This window comes from Mobula birostris, chromosome 6 (genome assembly GCF_030028105.1).
Source record: "Mobula birostris isolate sMobBir1 chromosome 6, sMobBir1.hap1, whole genome shotgun sequence".
NCBI lineage: Eukaryota > Metazoa > Chordata > Chondrichthyes > Myliobatiformes > Myliobatidae > Mobula > Mobula birostris.
The window spans coordinates 179,694,388-179,712,177 of record NC_092375.1 but is presented as its reverse complement, the minus strand read 5'-3'; the positions used below and the strand labels follow the sequence as shown (position 1 = coordinate 179,712,177).

The following is a 17,790-nucleotide window of genomic DNA, read 5'->3' as shown; positions in this document are numbered from 1 at the left end:
ATGTATTCAAAGACTCAGACTTCACATTTATCTTGTGTTCCAAAGATTCTATGAACGTTTTTTTACGAATCTCATTTTGAAATAAGTGATCTCTTGTTTTGAAATGATATTCTGTTCTAGATTCCCTCATGAGGCAAATTGTCAAAAACATCTAACTCGCTGGCTCTTATCAAATACAGCTTGTGTTTCTCATGCAACTTAGGTTGACGTTTCCTTAATTACTTCATCAGAATCAGGTTTAATATCACCAGCATATGTCATTAACATTTGTTGTCTTTACAGCAGCAGTACAATGCAATACGAAATCATAGGAAAAAACTGAGAATTACAGTTAGAATTACAATTTACAGAATCAAATAGTTAAATAAGTAGTGCAAAGATAGAAATAAAAAAAGTAATGAGTTAGTGTTCATGGGTTCAATATCTATTCAAAAATCGGATGGCAGAGGGAAAGAAACTGTTCCTGAATCATTGAGTGTGTGTCTTCAGGCTTCTGTACCTCCTTCCTGATGCTAGCAATGAGAACAAGGCATGACCTGTGTGATGGGGGTCATTAATGATGGATGCTGCTTTTTTGAGGCATTGCTCCTTGAAGATGTCTTGGATACAATGGAAGCTGGTGCCCATGATGGAGTTGACTGTTTACAACTCTCTGCAGCTTATTTCAGTCCTGTGCAGTAGCCCCACCACACCACCCCACCCCCCCCCATACCAGACAGTGATGCAGCCAGTTAAAGTGCTCTCCACGATGTATCTGTAGAAATTTGAGTATGTCTTTGGTAACATACCAAATCTCCTCAATCTCTGAATGAAGTATAGCTGATGTTGTGCCTTCTTGGGAGCTGCATTGACGTGCATTCCTTAATTGCTACCATACATCACTAACCAACATTGATTTCCCGGTGTTATTACTAGCCACAATGTCTTTTAAGGAATTGAATCACATTGTCTCAGGTGAGTCGTAGTCATAGAGCTTAGAAGCAGGGCCTTGGACAGTCCAATTTGTCCATGCCAACCAACTTACTGACCTGAACTGTTTCTGTTTGTCGATATACCTCTTAAATGTTTTGTATCTATGTACCTGTCTAAGTTCCTTCTGAACATTGCAATCCTTCTTGCCTCTAATCATTTCCTCTAGCAGTACATTCCATTTACCCAAAACCACAAAAATCCATGTGAAAAACTTGCTCCCTCATGTTCCTCTTTAAATGGTTCCCTTTTCACAGATTTATGTTCTCTCCTTTTAAACTCCTCTCTCCTTTGAAAATGACTGCAACATCCTACTGACAACAGGCCCACATGACTTTATATATTTCAACGATCACCCCTTAGCCTCCACCCCTCCAGGGGATGAAACCGAAGCTTATTCAGTCTCTCCTTTATAACTCAAGCCTTCCAGTTCTGGTGACATCCTTGTGTATCTGTCCTGTCCCTTGATGAGATTCTCCCCAGAGAGTGGCAATCAGAACTGCTCCAAGTGTTGTCTGACAGAAGGACAACCTGAAGGTGGCATTGACAGCAGTGCCAACTTTCACTGTGCCAGCTGGGCTGCTCATTGCTCTCAAACTGTAATTCCTGACCCTCCGCAGATTCCAGTCGTTAGTTATGTGGGTTCTGACCAAAGGAAAAATGGCTGGAGTCGCTTTGCTCTTCAGCACAAGGGTGTTTATCAGGTGCATCAAAAGTCAAACTTATTTAAAATAGTGAAAAGAAAAGTATCAATATTTACAAAAATATATCCATCAGAAAACACTATGATACCTTTGTACTTCACCCAGTGTGAACTCCTGGCAGCCTTGATATATATCTATCTCTCAATCTCTCTGTCTCTATGTCTCCCCATCTCTCTCCCCCCTCCCCCTCTCCCGAGAGCTATGAGCTCCTTTTTGTTCGCACCAGGACATAATCACCTTTTGGAATTACCAACAAAATTAACTTAAGACTGCAGATGAATTAGAATTTGAGTACAGAATAAACAGAAGTTTTGACCTTAAATGCAGTGTACAAACAACATATACACATTTACACATCCCCATTACTAAAGAAATGGAATATTCTGCTGTGTAAGGTGGGCAAGGCAGCATAAAGCCAACCTGAGTGCGTCAGCTCGATTTATGACTATTATGAGAATATACCGGGGAAGGTGTTGAAGTGCGCACACTTAACACGACAGCAGAATGACAGAATGTTTGTGTGTGGCGGGGGTGGGGGTGTAAATGCACGTGTGTAAGGAGTGTGTTTGCCAAGTGCTCTCCGTTGCACTAGTGCAGAAGCAGGTACCTCATCTGGACACCTTTACAGTGGCAAGAGTTGATGTCGTACTTCACTGGCCATGGTTAAACGTTTTAAAGATCCCCAGGGGCCTGTGGAAAGATGGGGCCAAGCTTCAGAAAACCTGCAGTAAGGGCAATCCATACGGGGAGGGAGCATCCGTTATTGTGGGAGTTCAATAGTCCAGCATCCAGGGGAAAGCGTAGGAAGAATTATATGGAGATAAAGTGGGGAAGTATAGTTAATTCTTCGTCAATGATACTGAATAGGAAGCAAACTACAGTAATTTGTATTAGTCCTTCCATGGGACATGTGCTTTATCATATTGAATGTCAAACCAGTCTTGTTTACCCAATTTCCTCTGAAGTTGAGCAACACACACAGAACGTTAGAGGAACTCAGCAGGTCAGGCAGCATCAATGGAAAAGAGTAAACAGTCGACGTTTCAAGCCGGCACCCTTCATCAGGACTCTGTTGATCTTGTATGTGTGTGGGGGTGGAGGGAAACTTTGAAGTACTGAGAAATGATACCACTTTGCACAGTAGTTTATGTTGCCCTGAGACCTGACTGTATTTTCAGCAGTGCAATCTATGGCTACAACTCCACAATGATCAGCGATTCTAAGATGGCTGGGCAGTTCGCAGCCATATCAGTGCTGGGGTGATGGGGGATTAGCAAAAGGTTTTGCTGGAAGGCAGGCAGTGGGAAGTGGTGCATCATGGGAGTAATTCAGAGCCAAGTGAGGTCTGAACAGAATACTTGAACCATCGTGTATAGTGCTCATTTTATTGAGTAATCATCCGCTACCTGGCAGTGCCAATTATGTAGTAGGCATTACTATAATTCTGCAACATTTTAAAATCCAGCCAGATTAATGGTATGACTGCCCCCATTTCATAGGCTTTTTTCCCCCTGAGGCTCCCAAATGAATTGGCTTTGGCAGCTTCAAGTTCTTACCTCACTGGCGCATGTTCACAGTGATGCAGTAATTGCATCCACCTTGACCTGTGAAATTTGCATCATATCCCTGCAATGAAATCACTTCAATGAATGTTAATTCTGCTTGACATGTTCAGAGTAGTGCAAGGTAGGAATTAATGCAATACATCTAAGTTTTCTGCATTTCTTTGTGTTGGCTTTGGTTCCATGTTAGTAATTTCTAAGTTTTTTTGGCGCGGAGTCTCCAACAGCAGTTGCTGAAGAATGGAATGAAGTTTGTGTGGCCAGTTAAATCAGACTGCTGTTTATGATTATAAGAAGATATCCCAGCTGAAGTGAAGACATATGGTTTGTTTGGGAGAAGTAGAGTAAAATTAACATGGATATATAGTTGAGACAATACTTGTAGTGTGCTTTTCAAAGTACTGAACAAATGGCTTCAGTAGAAAAGTGACAAGAATTAAAGACAAGAGCATAAGAATGCTCAAGAGCAGAATTAGGCCATTCAGCCTATCGAGTCTGTTCCACCATTCTATCATGGCTGATCCCGGATCACCCTCAACCCCTTACACCTGCCTTCTCACCATACACTTTGATGCCCAGACTGATCAGGAAACAATCAACTTCTGCCTTAAATATACCCACAGACTTGGCCTCTACCGCAGTCTGTGGCAGAGTGTTCCACAGATTCACTACTCTCTGGCTAAAAAAAAATTCCTCCTTACCTCTTTTCTAAAGGGTCACCGCTCAATTCTCAGGCTGTGCCCTCTAGTTCTGGATACCCCCACCATAGGAAACATCCTCTCCACATCCACCCTATCTAGTCCTTTCAACATTCAGTAGGTTTCATTGAGTTCCCTTGCATTCTTCTAAATTCCAGTGAGTACGGACCCAAAGCTGCCAAACGCTCCTCATATGTGAACCCCCTCATTCCTGGAATCATCCTCGTGAACCTCCTCTGGACTTTCCCCAATGACAACACGTCCTTTCTGAGATATGGGGTCCAAAACTGTTGACAATACTCCAAGTGCAGCCTGACTAGTGTCTTATAGAGCCTCAGTATTACTTCTTGCTTTTATATTCTATTCCCCTTGAAATAAATGCCAACATTGCATGTGCCTTCTTTAGCACAGACTCAACCTGTAAATTAATATTCTGGGAGCCTTGCTCGAGGACTCCCAAGTTCCTCTGCACCTCTGATGCTTGAACCTTGTCCCCATTTAGATCATAGTCTGCTCTATTCTTTCTTTTACCAAAATGCTTTATCATACATTTCCCAACACTGTATTACATCTGCCGCTTTTTTGCCCATTCTTCCAATTTGTCTTAAGTCCTGCTGCAAACGCATTGCTTCCTCAGCACTACCTAACCCTCCACTTACCTTTGTATCATCCATAAACTTGGACACAAAGACATCAATTTCATTATCGAAATCATTGACAAAGTGAAAAGTGGCAATCCCAATACTGACCCCTGAGGAACACCACTAGTCACTGGCAGCCAACCAGAAAAGGCTCCTTTTATTTCCGCTGGCCGCCTCCTGCCTGTCAGCCATTCCTCTATCCATGCCAGTATCCTTCCTGTAACACCATTGGATTTTATCTTGTTAAGCAGCCTCATGTGTGGCACCTTATCAGATACCTTCTAAAAATCCAAGTGAATGACATCCACTGCCTCTCCTTTGTCCACCCTGCTTGTTACTTCCTCGAAGAACTCTAATAGATTTGTCAAGCAAATTTCCCTTTACAGAAACCATGCTGACTTGGTCTTATTTTATCATTAGTCTCCAAGTACCCTGAAACCTCATCCTTGATGAGGTTAAGGGAGGGAAGTTTAGGGGAGCCATCAGGGGTAAGTTTTTTACACAGAGGGTTGTGGGTGCCTGGAATGACTTGCCAAGGGTGGTGGTAGAGGCTGAAACATTAGGGGTATTTAAGAGCCTTTTGAACAGGCACATGGATGAAAGAAAAATAGAGGGTTACGTGGTAGTGTGGGTTTAGTACTTTTTTTTGGAATATATGGGTCGGCACAACATCGAGGGCCAAAGGGTCTGTACTGTGCTGTAGTATTCTAGTGTCTAGTGTCTTGATAATAGACTCTGACACTTTCCCAACCACTGAGGTTAGGCTAACTGGCCTATAATTTCCTTTCTTTTGCCTTCCTCCCTCCTTATACAATGGAGTGACATTTGCAATCTTCCAGTCCTCTGGGACCACGCCAGAATGAAGTGATTCTTGAAAGATCATAACCAATGCATCCATTATCTCTTCAGCAATGTCTCTCAGGACTCTGGGATGCAGTCCATCTGGTCCAAGTGACTTATCCACCTTAAGACCTTTAAGTTTGCCTAGCACTTTTTCCTTTGTAATAGCAATGGCAATCACTCCTGCTCCCTGACCCTCACGGATCTCTGGCACACTGCTAGTGTCTTCCACAGTAAAGACAGATGCAAGATATCCATTAAGTTCATCTGCCACTTCTTTGTCCCTATTACTACCTCACCAACATCACTTTCCAGTGGTCCAATATCAATTCTCACCTCCCATTTTACTCTTTATATAACTGAAAAAAACTTTTGGTATCCTGCATTATATTATTGGCTAGTTTGCCCTCATATTTCATCTTTTCGCTTCTTACAGTTTTTTTGTTGCCTTTTGTTGGATTTTAAAAGCTTCCCAACCATCCAATTTTCCACTCACTTTTGCTACCTTATTTGCCCTTTCCTTGGCTTTTATGTAATCCTTAACTTCCTTTGTCAGCCGTGGTTGCCCAGCTGTGCCATTTGAGAACTTCTTGCAGTATGAATTCAATCATATTATGACCACTGTCTCCTAAGGGTTCCTTTACATTAAACTCCCGAATAAGATACGAGTTACGACCCAAGCCTTTCCCTGAGTAGGCTCAAGCACACCTGCTCTAAAAAGCTATTTCGTAGGCATTCTACAAATTCCCTCTCTTGCGATCTGGCACCAACCTAATTTTCACAGTCCCCTTGCATATTGAAGTCCCCCATTACAATTGTGTCATTCCCCTTATTACGTGCCTTGTCCAGCTCCCTTTGCCATCTCATCCCCACATATTGGCTACTATTTGGAGGCAAATATATGATTCCCATAAAGCAACACACATCAAGGTTGCTGGTGAACGCAGCAGGCCAGGCAGCATCTCTAGGAAGAGGTGCAGTCGACGTTTCGAGCCGAGACCCTTCGTCAGGACTAACTGAAGGAAGAGCTAGTAAGAGATTTGAAAGTGGGAAGGGGAGGGGGAGATCCAAAATGATAGGAGAAGACAGGAGGGGGAGGGATGGAGCCAAGAGCTGGACAGTTGATTGGCAAAAAGGATATGAGAGGATAATGGGACAGGAGGCCTAGGGAGAAGAAAAAGGGGGAGGGGGGGGAAACCCAGAGGATGGGCAAGGGGTATAGTGAGAGGGACAGAGGGAGAAAAAGGAGAGGGAGAGAAAGAATGTGTGTATAAAAATAAATAACGGATGGGGTACGAGGGGGAGGTGGGGCATTAGCAGAAGTTTGAGAAGTCACTGTTCATGCCATCAGGTTGGAGGCTACCCAGACGGAATATAAGGTGTTGTTCCTCCATCCTGAGTGTGGCTTCATCTTTACAGTAGAGGAGGCCGTGGATGGACATGTCAGAATGGGAATGGGATGTGGAATTAAAATGTGTGGCCACTGGGAGATCCTGCTTTCTCTGGCGGACAGAGCATAGGTGTTCAGCGAAACAATCTCCAGTCTGCGTCAGGTCTCGCCAATATATAGAAGGCCACATCGGGAACACCGGACGCAGTATATCACCCCAGCCGACTCACAGGTGAAGTGTCGCCTCACCTGGAAGGACTGTCTGGGGCCCTGAATGGTGGTGAGGGAGGAAGTGTAAGGGCATGTGTAGCACTTGTTCCGCTTACAAGGATGAGTGCCAGGAGGGAGATCAGTGGAGAGGGATGGGAGGGACGAATGGACAAGGGAGTTGTGTAGGGAGTGATCCCTGCGGAAAGCCGGGAGAGGGAGGAAAGATGTGCTTAGTGGTGGGATCCCGTTGGAGGTGGCGGAAGTTACGGAGAATAATATGTTGGACCCGGAAGCTGGTGGGGTGGTAGGTGAGGACCAGGGGAACCCTATTCCTAGTGGGGTGGCGGGAGGATGGAGTGAGAGCAGATGTGCGTGAATTCCCATAATGTGTTTTTTTTAACCCTTGCAATTTCTTAACTCCACCCATAAAGATTCAACATTCTCTGCCCCAATGTCACCTCTTTCTAAAGATGTAATTCCAGTAATGCCACAGCACTGCCTATGCCTTCCTACCTTTGATGTTAAACTACGGCCTTCTTTCAGGCAAGACTTAGCGGTGCCTACAATGTCATACCGACCAATCTCTAATTCCACCACGTTTGTCCACCTTATTCTGAATGCTACGCACATTTAAATACAGCACCTTCAGTCCTGCATTCTTCGTCCTTTTGAAATTTGCTTCTGTGGTACAATTTAACTCTTTACTTTATACTTTATTGTCGCCAAACAATTGATACTAGAACGTGCAATTATCACAGCGATATTTGATTCTGTGCTTCCCACTCCCTGGAGTACAAATCGATAGTAAATATTAAAAATTTAAATTATAAATCATAAATAGAAAATGGAAACTACAACAGTGCAAAGAAACCGAGAAGCAGGTCCGGATATTTGGAGGGTACGGCCCAGATCCGGGTCAGGATCCGTTCAGCAGTCTTATCACAGTTGGAAAGAAGCTGTTCCCAAATCTGGCCGTACGAGTCTTCAAGCTCCTGAGCCTTCTCCTGGAAGGAAGAGGGATGAAAAGTGTGTTGGCTGGGTAGGTCGTGTCCTTGATTATCCTGGCAGCACTGCTCCAACGGCATGCAGTGTAAAGTGAGTCCAAGGACGGAAGATTGGTTTGTGTGATGTGCTGCGCTGTGCTCTGTCTGCATTTGTACCCAATCATTGGTTTGTCCTTCCTTACATTCATATTACATCCATCATCTACTTGTAAATCTGCTTCTTCATCATCCTCATCTCTATCATACTGGTTCCCATCCCCCTGCCATGTTTGTTTAAACCACTCCCAACAACTCTAGTAAACCTGCCTGCAAGAATATTGATCCCCCTCAGGTTCAAGTGCAACCTGTCCTGTCAAGTGCAACAAATGTCTTTAAGTACGGTGGAGTGACACAGTGGCGTAGTGGTTAACACAGTGCTTTACAGTGTCAGCTGTAAGGTCAGCTGATTGCCACTGCTGTCTGTAAGGGGCTTGTGCATGCACCCCGTGACTGTGTGGGTTTCCACTGGGTACCTCACCTTCCAAAGACATGTGGTTAGGATTAGTGCGTTCTGAGAATATTGTGGTGGTGCTGCAGACAGCACAATTCACGCTCTTTTAATTTGATTTGGTAAAACAACACATTTCACTGAACCTTAAGGGTTTGAATGATTTACTGCAATTCCATAAACTGAACTTCAACAATAAGGTACCTGTCTGAAATCCAAATTAGCTTTATTTCTCATATGCACATATTATGTATCTTGTGTACAGATGAGAAATAAAGCGCATCTTTGCTTGGGCCCACTAAATTAAAAAGAAGACGGCTGAATAGTTAATCTTAACCAGCAGGGGACAGTCTTGGTATGTGTCTTTAAGAGGTACACCAGTTGTATACTTGGGTAGTAATAGTATCTCAAAATTAGATATGCTGTCAGTTGGCAATCACAAAGTTTCAACATGCTGCTGAATGCACCAAAAGCAGTCCAGTTGATAAAACACACACTTTGGGAGATGGAAAGGGGAGATGTGTGGGCTACCACTGTTTATAAAACTTGTCTTGTTACTGTTGACTGAAGTTCACATCTTAAATCTGATGCATCTTTTTACAAACAGACTTTATTGTATCCCGTTTACCTTGGCTGTCGCAAAAATTTTGGCTTGGTATCCAACCTTCAAATGGAATTGAATACAAATGGGTGACAGGAAGACCAGTTGACTATGCAAATTGGTTACCATCATTTGACGTTAATCAGGAACTAAGCATATCTGTAAGTAAAATGCCTAATAAATTCTGCAGAGTATAAAATACTGCCTCTCCAATAAAATGCAGATTTGAGATCGAACTAATACCTCAAAGCTGCTTCTGATTATGGCTATCATTCAAGTATTTCTTGCCAATTACAACTTCCAACTTAGAGTCATAGGAAACTACAGCACAGAAACAGGCTCTTCGGCCCATCAAGTCTATGCCAAACCATTGAAACTGCCTAGTCTCATCGACCTGCACCAGGACCATACTCCAACTGTCCATTTCCCTCTCCGAATTTCTTTTAAACATTGATGTCGAAATCGCATCCACCTCTTAACGCTGGCAGCTCATTCCACTCTCTCACCAACATCTGAACAGTTAATGCAAATTTTCCCTGATATCTAGCTATATTTTATCTCTAATCAGCATTATGCCTTATGAATGATACTGTCTATTGAATAGTTTATATATATTAATGAAACAAAATTCGCTCTTACTCTATCAGACTATTCTTAGTCAGTCAGTCAATCCACCCTCATCTCTGATATCCAGTAGTTAGGTTTCAGAGGGTGGAAGAACATACAATGCAGATAGGTAAATTATCATATTTCAATCAATTGTGGATAGGCAATTTCAATTGGTCAATGTATTGTACTTCAGAATCAGGTTTAATATCATCAGCATACATTGTGGAATTTAATAATTTTGCAACAGCAGTACAATGCAATACATGATAATATTTTAAATACTGTGAATTATAGTAAATATACAGTGCCCTTTGAGAGTATTCAACCCCTTGGAAGTTTTCCTATTTTATTGTTTTACAACATTGAATCACTGTGAATTTAATTTGGCTTTATCGACACTGATCAACAGAAAAAGATTCTTTCGTGTCAAAGTGAAAACAGATCTCTACAAAGTGATCTAAGTCATTTACAAATTAAAAAAACTGAAAATAATTGATTGCATAAGTATTCATCCCCTCCCTTTTAAAATAACGCACCAAATCGTCACTGGTGCAGCCAATTGGTTTTAGAAGTCACATATTTAGTTAAATGGAGATCTGTTTTTGGAGACCTGTGTACAGTCAAGGTGTTTCAATTGATTGTAGTAAAAATGCACCTGTATCTGGAAGGTCCACCTGCTGGTGAGTCAGTGTCCTGGCAAAAACTACACCATGAGGACAAAAGAACACTCCATGCATCTCCACATAAAGTTAGTTGAAAAGGACAAGACAGAAGATGGATATAAGAAAATTGCCAAGTTACTGAATATCCCTTAGAGTACAGTTAAGTTAATCATCAAGAAATGGAAAGAATTTGGCACAGCTGTAAATCTGCCTAGAGCAGTCCGTCCTCAAAAACTGAAGACTGTGCAGAAAGGGGACTAGTGAGGAAGGCCACCAAGAGACCTGTGACAATTCTGGAGAAGTTGCCAACTTCAGTGGCTGAGATGGGAGAGACTGCACATAGAACAACCGTTGCCCGGGTGCTTCAGCAGTCGCAGCTTTATTGGGGAGTGGCAAAGAGAAAGCCACTGTTGAAAAAACTCACATAAAATCTTGGCTAGAGTTTACCAAAAGGCATGTAGAAGACTCTGAAGTCAGCTGGATGAAGGTTCTGTTGTCTGATAAAACCAAAACTAATCTTTTTAGCCATCAAACAAAATGCTATGCTTGGCATAAGTCAAATATATCACATCATCGAAAACACACTATCCCTACCATGAAACATGGTGGTGGCTGCATCATGCTATGGGGATGCTTCACTGCAGCAGGCCCTGGAAAGCTTGTGAAGGTAGAGGATAAAGTGAATGCAGCAAAATACAGAGAAATCCTGGAAGAAAACCTGATGCAGTCTGAGAGAGAACTGCAACTTGGGAGATTTGTTTCCAGCAAGTCAATGACACCAAGCATAAAGCCAAAGCTACACAGGGATGGCTTAAAAACAACAAAGTTAATGTCCTGGAGTGGCTAAGTCAGAGTTCAGACGTCAATCTAATTGAGAATTTGTGGCTGGACTTGAAAAGCGATGTTCACTCACAATCCCCATGCAATCTGACAGCTTGAGCAGTTTTGTAAAGAAGAATGGGGAAAGATTGCAGTGTCCAGATGTGCAAAGCTGATAGGGACATATCCACACAGATTCAAGGCTGTAATTGCTGCCAAAGCATCTACTAAATACTGACTTGAAGGGGGTGAATACTTATGCAATCAATTAATTGTGTTTTATATTTCTAATTAATTTCGATCACTTTGTTGGGATGTGTTTTCACTTTGACATGAACGAGTCTTTTTCTGTTGATCTGTGTCAAAAAAAAGCCAAATTAAATCCACTGTGATTCAATGTTGTAAAACAATAAAACATGAAAACTTCCAAGAAGGGGGCTAATAATTTTATAGCTACTCTATATATTTTTAAATAGTTAAATTAAATAAGTAGTGCAAAAAAATAGAGATTAAAAAGTAGTGAGGTCATGTTCATGGATTCAATTTCCATTCAGAAATCAAATGGCAGAGGGGAAGCAGTTATTCCTGAATCACTGAGTGTGTGCCTTCAGGCTTCTATGCCTCCTTCCTGATGATAACAATGAGAAGAGGGCATGTCCTGGGTGATGGGGATCCTTAATAATGGATGCCACCTTTTTGAGGCATCACTCATTGAAGATGTCCTGGATACTACTGAGGCTCATGCCTATGATGGAGCTGAGTAAGTTTACAACTCTCTGAAGCTTACCTCAATCCTGTGCAGTAACCCCCACACCCCCCCACCCCCATATCAGAGGGTGATGCAGCCAGTTGGTTTTGGTATGTCACCTAAGACACGTCTGCCTTCAATAAGGACTGTACTGTAAACATTAGAATGACTTACAACAACTGCATCAACCGAACTTCAACAATAAGGTACCATTCTGAAACCCACATCTTTGAAGAGGAAAGTTGAATAAATATTTCAAGTCTTGGACCTTTCAATTTCTTGTTTGTCAGCTTTCTAACATTAAACTTGATTTTTTTTGCTAAAATTGGTACAAAACTAGTTCAAGAAATAGGGGGGTACTTTAAACAAGTGAATTATTTACAACTGAAGATCAGAAACTGCAGTTTTATGTTTGTTTAATTTATTTTTATTTTCAGTTCTTTGATAACAAAAAGGAATGTGCTATCCTAATAAATGAACCAAACAGTCCATTTATTGGAAAATGGGATCTTGTAGCTTGTGATGATTACCAGTTTACTGCAGTATGCCAGAAACATAAAGGTAATAACATTTTTTATAATAGTTCCAAATAATCTTAAATGCTTAAATATTGAAACTGTATTTCAACATGTTTTCAAATTATTGGCTGGGAGTGTAAATGGGAGTAAGATGTTGTGGTGTGGAACAGCCAAATGAACATCTCTGTACAGTGTATTAAGGGCAAATTAGGATAATGAGTTCCTTCCAGATAGCTTCAGTTGGCACACTTGTATTAAAAGCTTGGAAAATGCAGGTGTTAGTTTGCCAAGAACATACTTAAATCACTGCATCTGTTAAAGGTATTAAACATATAATGAAAAGCTGATTATGCCATTGCATCTGAGTGGCATGAAGGTAGGAGTCCTCACTCCCTTGATCACCACTGATGTGATTTCCCCCAGCCCACTATTTCAGGCTGAAACAGACAGCTTGCAATCTAGTAGAAGAAGAAGACTGCCCGGTACGCCGCTGGCGTTTAGGGCAGCAAGAAGTGTCCTCCATCTTTGGTGGTGTTCAAGGCTTCGTTCATCGTGTCAGTAGCTCCGTTTTCACTGCTGTCAGTCGTGCAAATCCCAGGTGGAAACTCAGGAGTACCATCGCGCTCAGATGTAGAAGGATTCTCCATTGCTGTTTCTGGAACAGTTTTGTTTTGCCAGTCAGGGTTTTGACCTTGAGCTGAACCCCGGAACCTGGAGGACTGGTGGAACACTCTTAGTCTGGCCTCTACCCTTCGATCTGTTTGGCATAGGTGACCCTACCAAAAGCCAAGGCGTAAAGCTCTGACTCCAGGCAACATAGCTCTCGGGGCCATTGAGGCACTCAAGCCTCCAAACCCTATGGCAAGATTCTGGTCCTCTTCAAGGTAGTAATCCAGTGGACCCCAAGCAAAATTTGTGAAACCATACACAATCCAATAAAAGGATTCCTAATGTCATCTGTGTCAGCAAGTACTTCCTCCTGCTGCCTTTGGGGGGGAAAAGAAACTTCAGCCATACCAGTTCCTAGCCTATACCCACTGCTACAAGTTAACATTTATATCTTACATGTTTAAATCTTCTTTAGGGCTCTAACTTCCACAGTTCTAGCCGCACCTTTTTGAAGCTACAATTTGAGGATGATCCACTTTTCGAACATTGTTGCCAGGTAGAAAGTTGGAAATTGCCCAGCTCCCTCTTTGGTTGGGAGCAGTCTGAACCTGGGAGCAGAGGAGAAAAATAAAGAGAAACAATAAGGGCTTGCAATGGGAAGAGCACAGGAAAATGCAGAGCAGACTGGGGAGTTAATACAATAGTTATTTTACCTTTGGATTGTCCTACAAGAGTTAATAGTGTAAGTTAAATGCTAACTCTGTTACCAAACTCATTGGTTAGAAAATAAAATGTATTCCACGCATAAGTGCCTCCGTGAGAGCAGTGTATTTTATACTTAGTTCTACAGAGAGCTAGAGGTGAATGAATGTACCTGATCAGATTTTATTTGTTTAACAGTCAAAAGAATACCATGACATAAGAGTGTGTTCATTGCATGTTTGGTATAATTCAGAGCAGTAAGACCATCAATCAAGGTGACACACACACACACACACACACACACACACACAAAATGCCAGAGGAACTCAGCAGGCCAGGCAGCATCTGAGGAACTGAATAAACAGTCAACGTTTTGGGTCGAGACCCTTCTTCAGGACTAGTTAGGAAGTGGAGAAGTCTCCCCTTTTCCCCTTCCTTCCAGTCCTGAAGAAGTGTCTCAGCCTGAAATATTGACTGTTTACTCTTTTCCTTAGATGCTGCCTGGCCTGCTGAGTTCCTCCATCATTATTTTTATGTTGCTTTGGAATTCCAGCATCTGCAGATCTTCTTGTGTTTGTTATTAACTGAGATGAATCATTATTGAAATAAATTGCAACTTTGGCATGTTGGAACTCTAGTTTATTAGGGTCTGTTATGCAGCAACATGTGTGGCACATGGCCAAGTGGTTAGTGTGTTGGGCTCACGATCTGAAGGTTGTGGGTTCGAGTCTCAGCCAAGGCAGTGTGTTGTGTCTTTGAGCAAGGCACTTAACCACACACTGTTCCAGTCCACCCAGCTGAAAATGGGTACCGGCAAATGCTGGGGGTTAACCTCGCGATAGACTGGCATCCTATCTGGGGTGGGTGGGGGGGGGTAGTCTCGTACTCTCAGTCGCTTCACGCCACAGAAACCAGCATAAGCATCGGCCTGATGGGCCACAAGGCTCGGGACAGACTTTAACTTTAAAATGCAGCAACGTAGTTTTAATGTTAATTTCAGAAAACTGACATTAACAGAGATGCTTCAAACATCATTTTATGAGCAGTCACTGTCAATTTTTCATATTTTCTTTTGGAAGGCTCTGTCAATGGGACAGTCACTCAGATTTTAAATGACACCTTGAATTTTCTAAACCATACGTACATAATAATCAGGAAGAACCTAACTTGGGAAGAATCGCTAACAGAATGTCAGAAGAATGGTTACAAATTGGTTAGCATCACTGAAACCTATCATCAAGGCTTCCTCGCAGTTACTGTCAACACACTTGGATATCCAGTATGGATCGGACTGTACAGCCAAGATGTGAGTACCTGTTGCGTCATTTCCAAATTGTTATTTTATCCAATGGGAAAGGGGAGGTGAATATACAGAGGCATCTTTTTTTTTAATGGAGATGGATTATAATGAAAGCTCTTAAAATTTCAATGACAGTTAATTGTTCATTGATCCCCTTCAACCAAAAAGAGCAAAAGCAAATTAATTTCTGAATTGAAATATTTATTTCTTTAGTGCAGCAGTAATGTCAGCAGATGTCATGAATCATTGTTAATGTGATAATTATTCCTACAAGTCCGGAGCAGGGGGGAGGGAATGATGAGAAAAGTTTTCTCCAAAAATATAAGTACTAGCTTCATTCCATCTTGCTTTTCTGCTTTTTTGATATCTCTTGGAAACTTCAGCCAATATTTTCTGTATTTCTAAGTAATTGGAAAATGATAACTCAACATCATCTTTTTTATTTGAAAATATCTTGGTATACATTACTGTTTCATAGTTCAGCACAATTAAAATTGTCTGTCTGCTACATAATGAACTTCTTTGGTCAATTTGGCTGTTAGTGAAGTGGACTACTTGGCATTTCTTGGAGATACTGCAACAAGCTTGCAAGGTTGGTGAATCTTCATGAGTTTAATGACTTCCATGAACTGCTTACTTTTCAAATCTCGAAGTACAATGCTATTGATACACTTTTCCCACCTTGTATTCTGTTGTTTACAGATACCTTGTTGGAGATCTGAGATTCTTCAGTTCATTCTCTACTGTTCAGTGAATCATACTCCAATAATTGATTAGCATTTCCAGAACTGGGGAAAGCTGTGTTAAATGTGCATTTTGTGTAGTGCCTATACCAATCTCTATTTAGATAGATGACATTGATGCATGTATAAATCCAAGAAACTGTGCTTTTAGTGTGTTATATTTTGTAGAAGGTGGTAATTGATTTATTTATTTTATTATTATTTTATTTTTTGTCTTCTAGGTTATGTATTGCATTGAACTGCTGCTGCTAGGTTAACAAATTTCACATCACGTGCCGGTGATAATAAACCTGATTCTGATTATAATGTTTTATTTTCAATTCCAGGATGGATTATACTTTCGCTGGTCTGATGGAAGACACTTTGCATACAGTCATTGGAGTATGGACAATTCAGCACCTACTGATAACTGTGTGTACATGGATGTTGACGGGTACTGGAAAACTTTGGGTTGTGATTCAGTATTAAAAGGGGCTATTTGCCATCTTCAACAAAGTAAGTACCCCAGTTTTTCTGAAGGAAGTGTAACAAATATTTTCAGAGGAAAGATGGGTACCATCCTTTGAATTGGTTATAATACTCCAAATGGAGTCTGATTTGGTTGTAGCACTATTCGAAGAAAAGTTAGGGAGTTCTAATGGAGTTTCAATATTTCTGATATTTATCTCTGACCTATCACCAAGATTTATCTGAACATTTATATCGTCTGCAAATTTGCTGTCATGTGCCCCTAAATTACACAAGAAGCCGCTCTCAATTAATATTGAGTATGTGTAAAGTATTTTGGGCTATTCTGAGGACATGAAGAAAACCTGATAAATGTAAATTCTTATTTGTTTCTTGGGTTCAATCACCAAACAGCTTTCAGCATAGGAGAGGTGGCAAACTATAACATAGAATCTAATATGCAAATATTCTGAGTTAGAGCATCAAAATATCGTAATGAGACAAAAGGCCAGTGTTGGTTTTAAAGGTTAACAGGGATCTGTTGGGAAAACATTTCTAAAATCTTCAAAATAAGACTTATTGATTGTGATAATGGGATATTCTATCTCCACTTTCATAAACTGCTAAGGATAAAACTAGTACTTTGCATGTTTTAAAATAAATATTTTAATGTGACAGATGAACAAGAGCCAGAACCAACTAAGACTGAAACTGTGAGGTGCCCTCATAAGATTCAAGGAGCAATATGGATACCATTCAGAAATAATTGTTACACTTTTCTAAGTAATCCTGAAAGGACTAATATTTTCCAGGAGAGCACTGTCCACACTATGTGCAAGAATTTAGGTAAGAGCTATTGTGAATGGCACCTGTTATTCTAACAGGTAACGATTTGTAGGTTTGAAGAAATTCATTGCCACTTCACAGCAGGTGTGCTAAAGATCTGTTTATAGTTTGAATATTATTCTGATGTTTATATTGAAGAATGGAGTTGTTTATCTGATCCCTGTTGTCACATTTTTAAATCTTTCATCCTTCTAATTGAGGCATTTTGACTTGGTGAAAAGTAGAACTTACTCAAAAATCTTTGTCAAACAGATCCACGTGCCACAACATTGACTATTAGGAGTGAAGAAGAAAATAATTTTATCAGTGAGCAGCTTAAAGTTCACAGATACCTATACAAATTGGTGTTGCTGAATATTATAAATAGTGGTAAGTAATGCATGATATCTTTCTCCTGTTATTTGTTCTAATAATTTATTTCTGGTGTTGCAATTGATTATAGATGGTATGTTCTTTGAGCAGTGATCTTTGTTGTCTGCACGGCTGGGTATTTTGGCAAATAATGCGCAGGTTTTTCATACGTTGCTCAGCCAATAAAATTAACGTGCTTTCTGAAATGGCACTCATTATGGAAACTTGCAGGAGTCTGTTATCTGATCCATCACAGTTAGACCCTGCATGTTGCATGGTCCAAGGATGCAAAACAAAAACATTTGGCAAACACTAGTTCCAGCCATTTAA

At 41.0% G+C, this 17,790-nt stretch overlaps 1 protein-coding gene across 1 annotated transcript in view; it reads left to right on the top strand.

Moving 5' to 3' along the window:
• ly75 (lymphocyte antigen 75) overlaps window positions 1-17,790 on the top strand; it is a 180,100-nt gene that overhangs the window by 121,321 nt on the left and 40,989 nt on the right. The window contains exons 23-28 of the mRNA XM_072262014.1: window positions 9,113-9,267; window positions 12,382-12,505; window positions 14,853-15,079; window positions 16,143-16,311; window positions 16,942-17,109; window positions 17,362-17,478. Coding sequence (XP_072118115.1) covers window positions 9,113-9,267; window positions 12,382-12,505; window positions 14,853-15,079; window positions 16,143-16,311; window positions 16,942-17,109; window positions 17,362-17,478 — 960 coding nt within the window. The remainder of the gene's footprint in view (window positions 1-9,112; window positions 9,268-12,381; window positions 12,506-14,852; window positions 15,080-16,142; window positions 16,312-16,941; window positions 17,110-17,361; window positions 17,479-17,790) is intronic.